This window comes from Ceratotherium simum, chromosome 16 (genome assembly GCF_057802395.1).
Source record: "Ceratotherium simum simum isolate JZ-2026a chromosome 16, ASM5780239v1, whole genome shotgun sequence".
Taxonomy (NCBI): domain Eukaryota; kingdom Metazoa; phylum Chordata; class Mammalia; order Perissodactyla; family Rhinocerotidae; genus Ceratotherium; species Ceratotherium simum.
In genome coordinates this window covers 53,681,704-53,697,049 of record NC_141915.1, presented here as the reverse complement: position 1 = coordinate 53,697,049, position 15,346 = coordinate 53,681,704, and the positions used below count along the sequence as shown (strand labels likewise).

At 50.8% G+C, this 15,346-nt stretch overlaps 1 protein-coding gene across 2 annotated transcripts in view; it reads left to right on the top strand.

Moving 5' to 3' along the window:
• The first annotated feature begins 200 nt into the window (after positions 1-200).
• The window catches only part of LOC147915062 (uncharacterized), a 145,515-nt gene continuing 130,369 nt past the window's right edge, over positions 201-15,346 (top strand). For both annotated transcript variants that reach the window (XM_087441492.1, XM_087441493.1), the window contains exon 1: positions 201-772. In XM_087441492.1, coding sequence (XP_087297618.1) covers positions 470-772 — 303 coding nt within the window. In that variant the 5' untranslated portion in view covers positions 201-469. The remainder of the gene's footprint in view (positions 773-15,346) is intronic.

Here is a 15,346-nt window from a genome sequence, read left to right as displayed (position 1 = left end):
CATCCCTACCTACGCTACTCTGCATTTGTTGTGACTGGGGAAACAGAACTACATCTCCCAGGAAGCAGTTCGGCCCCCACCGTCCACTCTCCGCGCTCCGCCCACCCTGTCCCGCCCCTCCCCGCCACGGGCCCCCGCTGGTATATAAAGGCCGAATGGCCCAGCCTCCGGCAGAGCGCGGAGGCGGCGCGGGCCCGCCGAGCAGTGGTGGGTCTTGGGGGATGCGGTCACTACAGCTGGCAGCCGCAGGTCTGCGCCTCTCTCTTGGGCCTCTGTAGCCCCGCGGAGGCCCACACAACGCCTCCCGGGCCCCGCGGACCTGCAAACCCGGGGCCGAGAGCGGATTTGTCTTGGGCGCTTTCCTGGGTTTGGCAGAGGGGTTCCCGGCGGGGATCTCTGGGTTTGAGTTGGCGATGCGCGGCGAGGAGCTGCGTCCGGGCTGGGTGCTCTCCGAGCGCGAGGAGGCGGGATGCGCTCGCGGAGGACTGCGGGACTCTCTGCAGCCGCCCGCGTTGCGCGCTCGCCCCCCGGACCCAGGAATGCGGCTGCTTGGGCACCCCTGCCAGCGAACTGCACGCGCTCTCCGCGGATCCCGAGCGCACAGGCCGGCTGCCGGCGCTTTGGCCTTGGATGGAAACTGGGGAATGGGATGGGGGGCTCCATACCCCCTAACGTGGATTACTTGGTGCATATCAGCCGGGCTCAGAAGACCCAGGACTTCGTCACCACCTGTGGATTGATTGTACCTAACAGTCGGGACGCTCACCTGGAGGTAAGTTTCCCTGCTGTTCCAGGGAGAGGATTTTATTTGACATTTTTTCCCCTCGACGTCGCTTTCTGAAGATCTCCGGGTTCTGGGTTGAAATTTTTGTTGTTGTTATTGACATCTTTTCGGAGGTCGTTTTGGCCATCCCTCTGCCTCCAGGCAGAGCTGATTCGCCCGGGTCGCGGTGGTCAGCGCCCATCCTGGGCGTTCTCGGTCCTCGCCCTTCAGTCGCCAGCGCCGCCAAGCCGCTGGCTGCCCCGGGGGACCGAGCCCCAGCCTGGGGAAAGGCCCCGTGTCCTCGGCGCACCCGCGGGGCCCTTTGCGCTTACCTTTACGCCTCGTCGCCCTCCCGGGCCCGTTACTTCGGGAGCTCAGCCGCCTTGGTGAGCCCTCGGCGCCTGCCCACTGGCGACCCAGAATGAGACTGGGGCGCAGCGCTTGGAGAAGGCGACCCGGCCGAGCCCCTCTCGCCGTTGCGGGCGGGGGACGGGGTTGTTTCTGGATGTCTCTGGTCGTCGGCCCTTTGGTGAGCAGCTTTTCTGCAAGGACTGGGCCGCCCGTCAGGCGGACGGGGTGGTGTGGGCAGGCTCTTCAGATGGGTGGGAGGTGGCAGGAATTAGGTCCAGTGCGTCCACCGGCGCAGCCCCCAGCGAAACCTGTTAATGGAAGACGTTTCCTGGCCAGCGTGGGGAGAGGGCTGTCTTGAGTCCTGAACTGAAGGCAAACCGCTCCTGTATCCATAGCTCCCTTCTCTCCCTGTTCTTTTGTGACGGCGCTGTTTTGGGCAGCGCGGTGCCTGTCACTGAGTAGGCGCGGAATAAATGGTTGTCGTGTGAATGACTGAGCGAATCCACCATGATATTCAGATGAAGCAGGGTCTTCCTTTTCTTTCTTTCTCCTTGGCACTTGACCTCAAGTCCAGGACTTTCCTCCTGAAGATGGTTTCCTGGAGATGCTTTCCCAGATGTGGGATTCCCTCCCTTCCCCCAACCCTCTTGGTAGCCGGTCTCTGATGATCCATTTCCCGCCCAGAAGTCCCTCCTGCATAGAAAACTTCTGGAAACTGTCACGGTCTCTCTGGGTCTGTGATCAGGGTGCCACTGCCTCCAGTGAGCACCTGCTTGGGGAAGAAGGGAGGGCCGGGCACCGCAGGAGGAAGAAAGGTGATGTGTGTTGGTACTGCCCCCTCCCCCAGGAGCCTGTGCCTCTGGCCACACCCTGGTGCAGCCTTCCCTGTGGCGCTTCCCCACCCTCTCCCCCTGCCAGACCCTGGGAGAGGAACTGTTGAAACTGTCCCACTGATGACCCACAGCTCACCTCTCCACCCCTTCTGATTTTAAAAGTAATTCGTGCTCTTTCTCTCTCTTTTATAGAAAACTACAAACAAGTACAAAAAGCAGGAAAAAAACCACCCAATTCCCACAGTAATGCTGCAATTTGACATATTTCCTCACTGCTGAAATCCTCAATATATACAGCTTTGTTTCCTGCTTTTTTCTCCTGAATTTTATTTGCACGTTGCCCCATGTAATGATGGTATTACGCTGCAGGCATTGAGTCATAATTTGCTTGACAATTCCCCTATTGTTGGACACTAAGTTATTTCCAAATTTTTACCCTTAGAAGTAATGCATTGGTGAGCATCTTTTGTATATAAGGATTTGTCCACATTTTGGATTATTTCCTTTGGAAAATTCCCAGAAATCGCTATCTTTGCTTTAAGTCAGAGTCATGTCTAAAGTCAAAGGAATGTCCCTCCTGGTGGACATTTCCGAGATGGGTTTGGAGGAAGAGAGCACCACTTATCCATCAGATAATCCCGTATCTGGAGCCAGAATCCAGTAGGCACTGGGAAAATGCTTGCTGAGTGAATGCAGTGATTTTTGTTTTGCTTTTCCTGCATCAAAGACTTGACCAGCATTGGTATGAGAATAGCTTAAACTTTGCCTTCAGGACTCTGATGTAAATCATTTTAGCAATACCATAGATTAAGATTTACTAGGCAGCTCGATTAAAAATGTTGTCCTTTTTTTAAAATTAACTTTTCATTTTAATATTAATCTAGATTTACAGGAAAGTTGCAGAAATAGTACATGGAGTTCCCGTGTGTCCTTCACCCAGCTTCCCTAAATGTTAACATCTTACACGTCCACAGTGAGCTGATCAAACCCAGGGGATTAACAAGGATAGACTACTTTGAACTAATCCACAGGCCTTATTCAAATTTCTCCAGTCGCCCCACTAATGTCCTTTTTCTGGTCTAGGATCCAATTTGGGATTCTGCATTGCAGAACATACTGTCTTATAAAATGTGGGAGGTGAGAGGGGCTCAGCAGATCTTTTTTTTTTAAACCACTTGATTTGAGGTATGATTGACACACAAAAAGCTGTACATATTTTGTGTCTACAACTTGATGAGTTTGGTGATACGCCTACCCCTTGAAACCATGACTACAATCTATGCCATAAACATATCTATCACCTCCCAAAGTGTCCTCTCACCCTCTTCATTATGTTTTTGGTGATAAGAACACTTAATAAAAGATCTACCCTCTTAGCAAATGTTTAAGTATGCAGTACAGTGTGGTTAACTACAGGCACAGTGCCGTAAGGAGAGCTGGGACTTACTCATCTCAGTGGACCGTCTTTATTTGGAGAGGGTTTAAAATTGAGAAGTCTCATGTGTCTTCTTCCTCAGGTTAACTAGCCCCTCCTCCCTGTTTGTGGCCTGCAGAGTAGATGAGATCCGCCTGGGCCAGGAGAGGACTCCAGGAGCCCCACCTGAGTGGGAGAAGCATCTCTGTGTCCTCCTTCCTTCCTTCTCCCCAAACCTCCGCTGGGAGTGAGTCGTTTAGTAAAAATCGGGTTATAAGCTGATCTGTCCCAGCATGTCTTCTGAGGGGTAGGTGGATGGATGACTTCCGGTGTGCGTGAGAGCGAGCCGCCGAGCGCCCAGTCCACTGTTGACGAAGCCTGCGTGCAGTGTCTGTGCGGTGACTCACGCCGGCCTGAGTGGCAGGTGTGTCGGGGTGCGAAGTGTGTAAAGACAGCGTTTCCTGCTTATCTAGGCAGATTTAAAGGAACATGGGCTTCTGCTCTTCTCTCAGAGTGGATTTACGGTCTTGTCAATGTTGGGCTAGGAGGTGATCCTCCTTTTCTTTAGGGGACATATTTCTCCCAAGAAGAGTGAGGAGAGGCAGCCTGAAGGCGCTTTTGAAAGCAAGTGAGGAGGATAGAGGCTGGCCCAGTGCCTTTGCATAAGAGAGTGCTTGTGTGAAGTTGAGGAGACCCAGGGAAGAGGCCCTTCTCCGGGGCCTACGACAGAGACCACATTGGACTAAACCTTCCGCTGACAGTACCCACGGAATTCTGGGTGTCCGCTTCCAGGGTCCCTCTGTCTCCTGCAGCTCAGAGTGGTTGCCCCAGAGAGTGTCGGTGATGTTTCTTTGGGATAAGGAAGTTTTGAGGTTACTTAAATTTCAGCAAAACAGACTTCTATTGTACAAATAGAGTTTCTCTGTTACTGTTAGGGTATGGTCGCCTGGACTGGACTTTTCTTTTCCTCTTTGAGACACTCCAGCCTCCCTATTCCAGCTTGTGAACTGACTGATGCCCACTCTCTCCCTCGCTCCCTCTCCGGTTGCACTGGCACAGACGTCTTCTGTAACCAGCCCACTCCAGTGAGGATCATAACAGGAAGTCTCGGTGGGAGAGGGGTTGGGGATGTTGTGACTGAACAGTTCTGGAACAGCCCTTCTGTCTACACCTGCCTTGTCCCTCTCCTCGGGGACTCCTCATGGGCCCTCCCTTCTCAGGAGCTACAGCTCTTCCCACATCAGTGGGGGCCCGGATCAGACTGCACACTTGGAGCTCCGCTAGTCCCCAGGCCTTCAAGTTGTGGTTTGCGTGAGAATTAGTTACTTGGAGAACTTAGTAAAAATGGGTATTCTTAGTATCCACCATCTCTTCCCTCCCCCCACCTTTAGAAGTTCTGTTTCGGTATGTGTGGGGGTGGGGAGAGCTCAGAGATCTGCATTTTTAACAAGCTCCCAGACCATTCCCATACAGATGGACATGTTAAGGAACAGGGAGTTGACTGACTTCTTGGCCAGCTAAAGCCCTAATTGAGCCTTTTCCCGTTCAAGCTTACCCAGCCACAAAGCTTCTCTCTTTCTCTTCCTCCAGGAAGCCTTCCTGGCTTGCCTGCACCTAGTCTGGACCCCATGTGCACTTATTTGGGGTTTGTTGGTGCAGGTTTTGACATAGAAGTCTTGCAATCAGGTGCCCTTTGCACTTGGTTAAGACAGAAGTGGCTGCATTTGGGCAAACATGAAGGAACCGCAGTTCTAGGCTTTAGGAATAAGATCTGCAGTCTCTCCCCTCAGGTTTGTGAGTGCCCCGGAGCTTGGAAGATGCCCTTTAATAGCTTCCTGGCACATTTATCTGTGAGCCCCCCACTCACACTGCTCCTTCTGTTTCTGGCCATTGTGGTCCTCGGCGATGTCCCCTGTCATCATGGAGCTGGTTGGGGTCCTCCACACCAAGTTTGCACCCCCTCTCCACATGATAGATGCACCCAGCTCACTTTACGAGAGGACGGGAGTGGTCCTGGATGAATTGGAACTATGCCACTGGCTAAAGATGCTCCATTCAGACTCCCTTGAGCTCCCTTGCTTCACAGACTAGGTCTGTGCCTGGAAAAACGTCTGTGCAAAACCAATCTTGGTTGATCACATGATACGAGAAAGGCCTGGAGGGAGCCTGCAACCTGGAGGAATGCTGACGTGTTGAGTTTCTGTCAAAGAATTCTTTCTGTCATGTGAATCATCACCTCCTCCCGTATTTGGTTTGTTGGTACAGGTTTTTACATAGAAGTCTCGAAACCAGGTGCCTTTTGTAGTTGGTTAGGAGAGAAGTGGCTGCAGTTCTGGGTCCCCAGAAACAAGTCAGACCTTCGTCTCTCCCCTCAGGTCTGTGAGGCCCCCAGTTGTTTGGAAAATGCCTCTAAGAGGGTCTGAATTTAATGGTTTTCAGACCCACTTCCTTTGCCTAAAAAGCGGGCCCTTGACCTCATTTCCCTTTAGCAATTCCCTTCCCTCTCCTTTCCCTGGACTGAGAAGCCTGAGTGAGATGGGAAAGAGCATCTCCGCCCACCCGGACCCACTAACTCAGTAGGGATGTCAGCCAGGCCTGCTGAGCCATCAGTGGAGTGGTCCCTTTTCTTAATGATAGACGTTTTTTTTTTTTTTTTTTAAGATTTTATTTATTCATTTTTTTCCCCCCAAAGCCCCAGTAGATAGTTGTATGTCATAGGTTCACATCCTTCTAGTTGCTGTACGTGGGGCTCGGTCTCGCGTTGGACGGAGAAGTGGTGCCTCGGGGCGCGCCCGGGATCCGAACCCGGGCCGCCAGCATCAGAGCGCGCGCACTTAACCGCTAAGCCACGGAGCCGGCCCGATAGACGTGTTTTTAATCATTTGCTTTAGACTTCCTCTCTTGTTAATTCTACAAATGCCGAGTGCCTGCTGGATGGTTCTTTAGACATTGGTGCAACTGCTGTGGTTCTTCTGCACGTGGGCTCTGGTGGTCTTCGGGCCCGGCGGGAGCTGGCTTGACTTAGCAGCCTTGCTTGGGGAGGGGCTCTGTTGTGCTTTGAGCATGGAAAGGAAGGTGTCTGGGAGGCTTGCCTTTGAGGACAGATTCTTCGGTATCTGAGTGAAACCCTCAGGAGCTCTAAGTGACAATTATCATTTCTACAGTTGTGCCTTCTTAACTAGTTTGATTTTGTTTTCACCATTCTTTTATTGTGGTAAAATGTACGTAACATAAAGTTTACCATCTTAACCATTTTTAGCTGTGCAGTAAATGACATTAAGTCCATTCACATCGTTGTGCAACCTCACCACCATCCATCGCCAGAACTTTTGCATCATCCTGAACCAAAACCCCGTGCCTGTTAAACACTAACTCCCCATCCCCCCTCCCCCAGCCCCTGGCAGCTACCACTCTGTTTTTCTGTTTCTATCAGTTTGACTACTGTAGGTACCTCATGTAAGTGGAATCATACAATATTTGTTCTTCTGTGTCTGCCTTACTTTTTTTTAGCATAATGTCTTCAAGCTTCATCCCTGTTGTAGCATGTGTCAGAATTTCCTTCCTTTTTAAGGCTGAATAATATTCCACTGTATGTATGTATCACATTTTGTTTATCCATTCTTCCGTCCATGGACACGTGAGTGGCTTCCACCTTTTGGCTACTGTGAAAAAGGCTGCTATGAACATGGGTGTACACGTATCTGTTGGAGTCCCTGCTTTGAGTTCTTTTGTGTATATACCCAGAAGTGGAGTTACTGGATCATATGGTCATTCTATCTTTAACTTTTTGAGGAGCCACCATACTATTTTCGACAGCAGCTGCAGCATCTTATGTTCCCACCAGCAAGGCTCAAGGGTTCCAATTTCTCCACATCCTGGCCAATTTCTCCACATCCTGGCCAACGCTTTTTTTTTGACAATAGCCATCCCAGTGGGTGTGAAATGGCACTTAACTAATTTTAAAGGCAGATTGACCAGGAAGGTTAGGCCTTCTTCCCGTGTACGCTCAGGGAGCCTGTGGACTCTCCTTTATGTCTGAGGAAGACTCTTGGCTGAGCGCTAAGTCCCTGGGGACAGAGGAGCAGCGCACGTAGGCGGCACTCAGTTCCAGGTCTGCTGCATCTGTTCTTTCTAAATTAACAGTTTGGCGATCTGGTGTGTTCCTTTGGTCCAGTTATTTGCACTGGAACTTTTTAAGTGCTTTTGTGCCCATTCCCTCCCAACATCACCCTCAACCTGGTGAAATAGTCAGGTGTCTTCCTCGTTTTCCAGAAGAGGACATCAAGGCACAGGTGAGAGAAGGGGCACAAGTAGATGCCGACCCAGAAGAACCGGCCCCTGACTCCTAGCTGCACATGCACTGTGAAAAGTCCATATTTTGGAAACACTGGTGTGGAGAGGGATGCTGCAAAGATGGAGACTGGATTCATGATTTGAGAGAACTCTAGGGGAAATCCTCTCCGCCCACTTCTCCTCCATGGTCTAATTTCACATGTGAAGTTTGCTGAGTGTGGTTTTTTTGAAAAAAATTTGATAATTATTTTTCTATGGAACCCTTTTCTGCACAGTCAAGTGGCTTACCTTTTTGAGCCCAGCGGTGAGCTGTCAGGTTTCTGTGGCAGCTCCTGGGGAGAGCTCCAGTCAGTGGCTGTGTTAAGATGATCACCTCCTTTCTAGAGTTTTCTTCCCAAAGCTGTGTGTGAGCCCTGACAGCTCAGTCTGTTCTGGTTTGTCACTGGACATCCCAGGCGCGTGTCCGGCCTCAAGGCGGGGTTAGGTGTTGGCAGAAAGTGGTTTTGTTGGCCCCGGGGAACCAATTGTGTCTGCTCCCCAGCTCTGTGCTTCTCTGCCTCTCATGGCCTCTGCATCCTCCCCCACGTGGCGGAAGGAAGGTAACCTTGTGCCCCTGGAGCCCCCGTGAATGTGGCTCTTTTTCATTTTTATTTTTCACATCGTGATATTTCTTTTTATTTTTAAAATGAAGCAGCAAGAAACCACTCTGTCTTCCTGTGGCTGGGGTGACAGAACAGCGTCATCCCAAGCCCAAGGCCTTCTTTCCAGGGAGGGGAGGGGGAGAGCCCATGACCTCTCCTCCGCTGGCTTCACACCAGACTTGTTTAGCGGCCCAGGGTCCCGCTGAGGGAGACTCTCTGAATCTAAGGGAATTCGTGGCCGCTGGCAAGCCAGCTGGGAAATTTAGATGTTTGGGTTTTTAATTAAATTTCTGAAGTGGAAACCAGGAACGTGGTTAACCAGAGAGCTGAGATGGTCCTGGTTTCTCATTCCACCCTGACCACTGGGCTTGTCTGCCTTTCCTGGAATTGCTTTCCTCGTCACTTCCCCCTGCCCTCTTTCATCCTGTTCCCCTCCTCCTGCCCCCCACGTTGCATTTGTACCTGACTCATTTCCCCTTTTCTAAACCCTTTCTCCTGCCCTTGTCATCCTGGGCATCTGTCTGTACGGCACCGACGTGGGGAAGATGGTTGTGTGGCTGCATTCACAGTTCATCTGTCAAACTGACTATTTGATGTCGCCTGTCCCTTAACCTAGGACCCGGCCCTGTTCCTTCTACATCCCTGTGTAAGAGGTCAACAAATACCATGCGCCAGCCAGCACTGGCTCCCAGAGCACGGTGTTGTATTGGGAAGGAGAGAGAAGCCAGCCTTTCGCAGGCTCGGAGCAGCTGCTTCCAGAGTCTGTATTTTCCTTAATCCTCATAGGGCCTGGATGTGGGCATTATTATCTCTGATGTCTGAGGCTTAGAGACTTTAAGGAATATCCTTAAGGTCCCAGAGCTTTGAAGGATGGAGCCATGGTTCAAACTCGGGTCTTGGCACATGCCTGACGCCGGGTCATCCTGCACCAGTCACCAGTGTCTGTGTGACTTTGTACAAGTTGCTGGGCCTCTCTGGGCTCAATACCTTGTCCATAAAAGATGGATATTTTCAGAGCTGGTCACTTTTGGTTGCAAGTTGTAGAGAAACCAACTCTAACTGGCTTAAACAATCAAGTTTTTGGTTGTTCGTGTAACTGTGAAGTCTAGGGGTTGTGCTCTTGGGTGATTTGTGGGCTCTCTCTTTTTCTCCAGTTCTTTTCATTCTTTGGTTTACTTCCCTGGTGGGAGTGGAAAGAGCAGAAGCATTTGCAGGCCTCTTCCTTCTACAGACCCAGAGCAAGAGAATGGCTTTATCTCAGCATTCCTGAGGGCTGACTCTGGGACCGTGCTCACCCCTGGACCTATCCCTGTGTCCAGGAGATGGAACACATTGACTGGTCTCCTGGGGTCAGGGAACCCCACACCCAGATCTGTGGGTGCGGGCAGCTTCCCTCCCTTGAGCCACTGGGGTTCTGCAAATGGAAACTGAGACCCTTAGGAAGTGGAGATGGCTGCAGAGACACACCACCACGTATTTACTATGAATGCATGGATTACTGGATAATAGACCAGAATGCATGGTGGGGCAGGGAGTTTATTTTGTCTACCTTTGTATACCTGGTAGCCAGGAGAGTGCAGGTCATGTTAATGCTCAGTGAAAGTTGATAAATGAATGAACCCAGACAGTTCTTTTCTCCTCTGCGTCTCTGAACCTGAGAGTCTGTTTTTACCTGGGGCATCATCTTGCTCCATCAGGGAGCTGAGAATTTGGCTGTTGGATCTCCAGGTTCAGCCTTGCAGTTGATCACCCATGACCGGCTTCTCATTTACCTGCACAAAAGAGTTGTTACTAGAATAGCAACTTGATGCTTGGAATGGCACCTCTCACCTGAGATTTCTTCAAAGCGAAGGACAACACCTTCTCTAATTCTGAGCATCTCTAGACCAGTGGTGTTGCTCCCAGTCTATCTCGCGGAGGCAAATTTTGTTCCATTCCTGGTACGAAAAGCCTGATGACGGGAGGTGGGGCTTATGGATTTGCGCAGACTTCTCGTTGGGCTCCTGTGTTAGGTGGCCCAGAGAGGAGACTGAGCACTCAGTTTAGCCAGACAGAGGGCTTGTCCTGGAGCAGCCACACAAGTGGATTTATTTAGATGGCTCCATTGTACTGGCACATTCATGTGCCAACTTGTGTCCCAGCTTCTGGGGGCTCCATGGTGGAGAGACAGCTTTGCTCTCCAGGCTGTTGAACTCGAGGCGAGGACCCTGTTTTGCTTGCCCTGTCCGCCCCTGACACAGGTAGGTTTTGTTTGAGAAGCAGTGACTCATGCTCATGGGTCGTGCGAGCTCTTGAAGGAAGCCATGCTGCCCTGGCAGGTGCTACCAGCTGTCCTTGTTTGACATTGTGAGGAAAAAAGCTCGTTGTCATGGTGATAGATTATTTCTACTCTGCAGCTTGAGTATGAATAGCCTTTTTAGGGAAGGTGGTGAAGTGGGAGGAGGGGGGTGATTATCGTGTATGAAAGGTGACTGATGTCCTAGGAAGCATGCTGGCTGCTGTATTTAGTATTAATACATTTCCATGTAATAGACGAGGCGGCTGAGGCTTCTGGGGCTTAAGTGACTTGTCCAAACTCACCCTGCTGGCCAGTGGCCGAGCCAGAACTTGATCTGCTTCCAAGTTGGCACATGACTGTGTCTATTTAGCTTCTAGCTACAGGCTTGGATCCCTGCTTCTTTTGGAAAATGCTTAAAGTCACAAATCGAAGGCATTTGATAACGTCCCTATAGTGATAATTCATCCTCCACCTTTTCCTCCTCCATAACCCACTAATAAGTTTAAAATGGTGTTTCCTTCTCCCTCTCCTGATGGAGGTGAGGCTGCGTCCTTTTAGGAGTGGAGCTGTAAATAGACTTCTCTCTCCTCTACAGATGAGACAGTGAAGTCAATGTTAAAATAATTAATACCAAAATTAACTGCAAGATTCATCTACTAGAGTTTTCCTTGATGATGAGGAGCTCTCATTAACTGCTTCCCAGGTTCCAGGATTTTCCCCTAGCTCTTCCTCTTCTCTTTAGCCATCCTCACATTCCTCTCTATGGATGTAAAATCTGGTTTGGAAAGCTATAGGTAATTGTGCACTCTCTCCCAACTGGCGAGCGTGGAGGCAGGATCCAGATGCAGGTCTGTTTGGGTTTAAGACCAGTACATTTTCCCACTGTATTGTCCTGACTCTATTTGTTAGGAGGTACACGTGTCCAAAACGTGCACCAGCATCGAGTCCCTTGTTGTTGAAATTCCATGAAGATGCTGAGGCCAGGCATCCTGAGTTGGATTCCTTTCCTAACTCTTGTGATCATTGGCATTTAGAGTGATGATTCTGGGGAGGTCCTGGCATCCTCGCTAAAGGAGGCTTGTGAGGTTGGGTGCACACAGGTGTGAATGAGGCAGGAAAGTAGACTGGCCCATTGTCAAGGCATTCAGTGGAAGTGTGGTGTTGAAGGGTGCTAACTCTCAGTTACCAGGACAGTGCTGTGTGCACTTTACTGCTTGAGCTCAAAGCTTAGCTGAGCTTTCGGAGCACACCTATGGCTAGGCTTGCCCTTCTGATGTTATACTTTGAAATTGGAGAGAGCTGTTCAATGCTGTACCAATGTACAAATGGGTATCCAAATAGGATAAGGGTCAGGTGAGAAATCCTTGCCCCATCTGAACTGCACTCCTGAACATGCACTGAAGTGCATGTCAGCCACCATGCACTCTGTCCTTTGCACAAAGAACCTTTTAATTGACATGATCGGGAGGATGGGGAATGGAGCCTGTGTGGCCTTGAGGCTGGAGGGATGGGGGTCGGGGCGTGTCTCATTAATTGGACTAAGTAGACTGAATCTTGGATGCCTCCACCCTCTGATTTCCTCTCCCCTTCTTGGCTTAAACTCTGTGTCGATCTTAAAGAAATGGACCAGTTCCATGGCTCTACCTGTGTGGGCTGCTGTTGCATCTCTGCTCTGAGGTTGGGGATTTAATTGGGGAAGAAAATTTCCCTTTTCTAGCCATGAGGTCCAGTTCATTTTGGCTCTTGTTTTGGAAGCCTAGAATTTGGGCTGCGACTTCCATTGGATGTGCAAGGCAAATACGGTGGATGACCAGCCCCAGGAACCTCTGTTGGCTCTCTTGCCTCGAGTGGGCAGTCAGGAGAGGGGTGTGGGGAGAGGAGGCAGTGAGGCTAGCTCCTCCTTCCTTGGGTCTGCAGTGGGCTTGCCTCAACCTCTCCTTCCCTGTGGCCTGTTAGCTGGTCTTTTCCTCATGGGCTGCGTCCTTCTCCGCTCCTTCCCTTACTCTCCCAGGACATCGTCAGTGACACTCACAGGTGGAGGGGACGTAGAATCCAACATTGTTGTCCAGTGGTTGCCCAGGTCATACTGAATAAACTCACCAATGGGGTGCTCTCGATTTTTGCAAAGTTTTCTTTTTCAGCCAATCTTTCCCTTCCCTGAACTTCTATAGTGCTAACAACCTGTGATATTATAGTATGTTATTAATTAATATTATATTACTAACATGACTGTTTTACACGTGTGGATCTTTTTTCTTCAGGTAAATCAGAGATGTGCACTCTCTGATGTCACAGCACTGGCCTGATGCCAACCCAGTAAAGACAGTATACACTCTGTGACTTGACAGGTCCATGGCCCGTGCTGGTCTGCCGTTTTGCTGCTGTGTAGCTGTGGATGCTGGGTCCGTGGACTCAGGCTAGATTACCCCAGCACGTTCCATTGGGAAAACAAGTACACGTCTTGCTTTTGGAAGGTATTTCTGGTCTTGCTCGGAGTGGTCCTGAGCATTGCACGTTTCTAGTCCTTGTGCCTTAAGATGGTGGCTCATCCAACAGCCCTGGATTTTGCACATTTTCAGTCTCCTAACTTTTCTTGTGGCTTTGGGCAAGGTGCGCCATATTGTAGGGCCTCAGTTTCCCCCCTGTGTACCTGAGACATGGACTAGATGATTCCTTGCTTAATTTCGGCATAGAGGATGTCTCTTTGCTTCCCTCACTGTTTCCGGCAGGTGACCGTGAGTAAAGTAGGCAAGCAGAAATGCCTGCGTGTTCTCAGTGCTGGCACGGCTCCCAGCTCTGTCCGCAGCACTGTTCCGTTTCTTGGAGAGGTGCTCGATTAACCTAAATGAAATCAGAACATGGAATAGTCTCGTGGGGCGGTCTTTGTAAGACATCACTTGTGATGGTTCGGGATGCCTTCAGAAATCTGTTAGGGTGGCCTTGTACCCAAATAAACACATAGAGGAGTACATTACCCTCCTTGCCCTGTGGCTGGAGAGAATGTTACTTATTTAAGGGCCTCCAGGCGCTCTGCCTCCCCTTTCTAGAATGAACATTTGGACTCAGACTGCCTTCAGAGGATTGATCTTTGAGGACAATGTCATGGAGGCCCTTCACTTAGGTAAAAATGAGATGCTTTTCTGCTCACTGGTGGGTTCACATCCTGGATCTGGGAGGCAGACCGGGAGCTGCAAAGCAAACAGCCACGCGAGTAGAATTCTGTTCTGTGGGGTCGCTGATCTGCCCTCCTTTCCCTTGTCCTGAGGCAGAGATGCCTCGTTACAACCTGAATTGTTTTGGGGAGTAAGAAGTCTTCGCCACCCCCTCTTCTCCTTCCCGCCCTAACCTCCCTCCCCTCCTCTTAGGAAAAAAAAATCCTTCCCCCTTTCAGCATCCATGTCTTTAAGAATTCCCTCCATTGTAGCCCTGGACAGAGACCCTTCTGTGAGAGGCTGTTGGAGGCCTGTCCTCAGTGACACCCCGCCCCCCATATTAAAAGACCATCAGAACAAGCTCTCCATTCTCCTCTGGAGAGGGTCCCTCTGTCCCAGGCCAAGCGACTCTTAAGGGCACGTTTATCCTGGGACACTCAGTTTACAAAGCCTGCTGGAGTGTCAGATAAACTCACTCAGACCCGCCGGGGGGAGGAGGACAAAACCCCTTTATTTTCACCCCTCTGAGGAGACCAATAGAGATTTTGTGCTGGAGACCAGAGGTCTGACCAGAGGAGGGGGTCTGGGGCGGGACGGGTGCGGGACAGCATTATGGGTTATTATCATTTTATTTTCAGGAGAAATCTCAGCGTGGGGCGGTTGACTGTACCTTGGCCAGAATTGCCTCCACTCTCCTCTCTAGGTCACTGAGAAGCTCTTGGGCAACTTTGCCTTGGTTGGCCAGGGAGAAATCCCTAGTTTATTTCTACTTTCTCTTTGGGTAGCGAATAACTCACCCACGTGGTGGGCCAGCCCCCAGCAGTGTGTGTGAGATTTAGAAGATTCTTGGTCCAAGGGACTTTGAGCAGCAAACATCGTAGATAAACTTGGCCCCTGGGTGTGTGTGTGCGTGTGTGCATATGCATCTGGGCATGTGTATGTGTGTGCCCTGTCAGTGTGCGCCCCATCTGGGGTTGTATATGTGTGTGCCCTGTCGATGTGCGCCCCATCTGGGATTGTATACGTGTGTGCCCTGTCGGTGTGCGCCCCACCCCGGGGTTGTATACGTGTGTGCCCTGTCGGTGTGCGCCCCATCTAGGGATGTGTGTATGTGTGTGCCCTGTTGATGTGCGCCCCATCTGGGCGTGTGTGTGTCCTGTCAGTGTGTGCCCCATCTGGGGGGTTGTGTATGTGTGTGTGCCCTGTCGGTGTGTGCCCCATCTGAGCGTGTGTATGTGTGTGGGTCTCCCCAGCCCCCACATGCGGCCGCAGCCATAACTATGTGGCATAGCCTTTGCTATCCATGGCGTAGAGTTTCTCACCCAGTCGCGTAAACCAGAAGTTTCCGTGATTAGCTGTTTGCATTGGACTAACGTTTGTTGAACACTTACTGAATTCTATGTGCTGTATCAACGTCTCAGTCCTTACAGCATCTTACAGACCTGGAACACGAGGCTCAGAGAAGGAAAGTGCCTTGCCTAATGTCGCCCAGCAGAGGAATGCTTGAGGTTCTAGCCCTGCTGTGTCTGATTCTGAAGGGAGCGGGGTGCTGAGGGTCCGAGGTCACCGCAGAACTGAGGGCGCTGCCCTGCCCTTGCCTTCCAGTGCCGGCCTTGGTTTG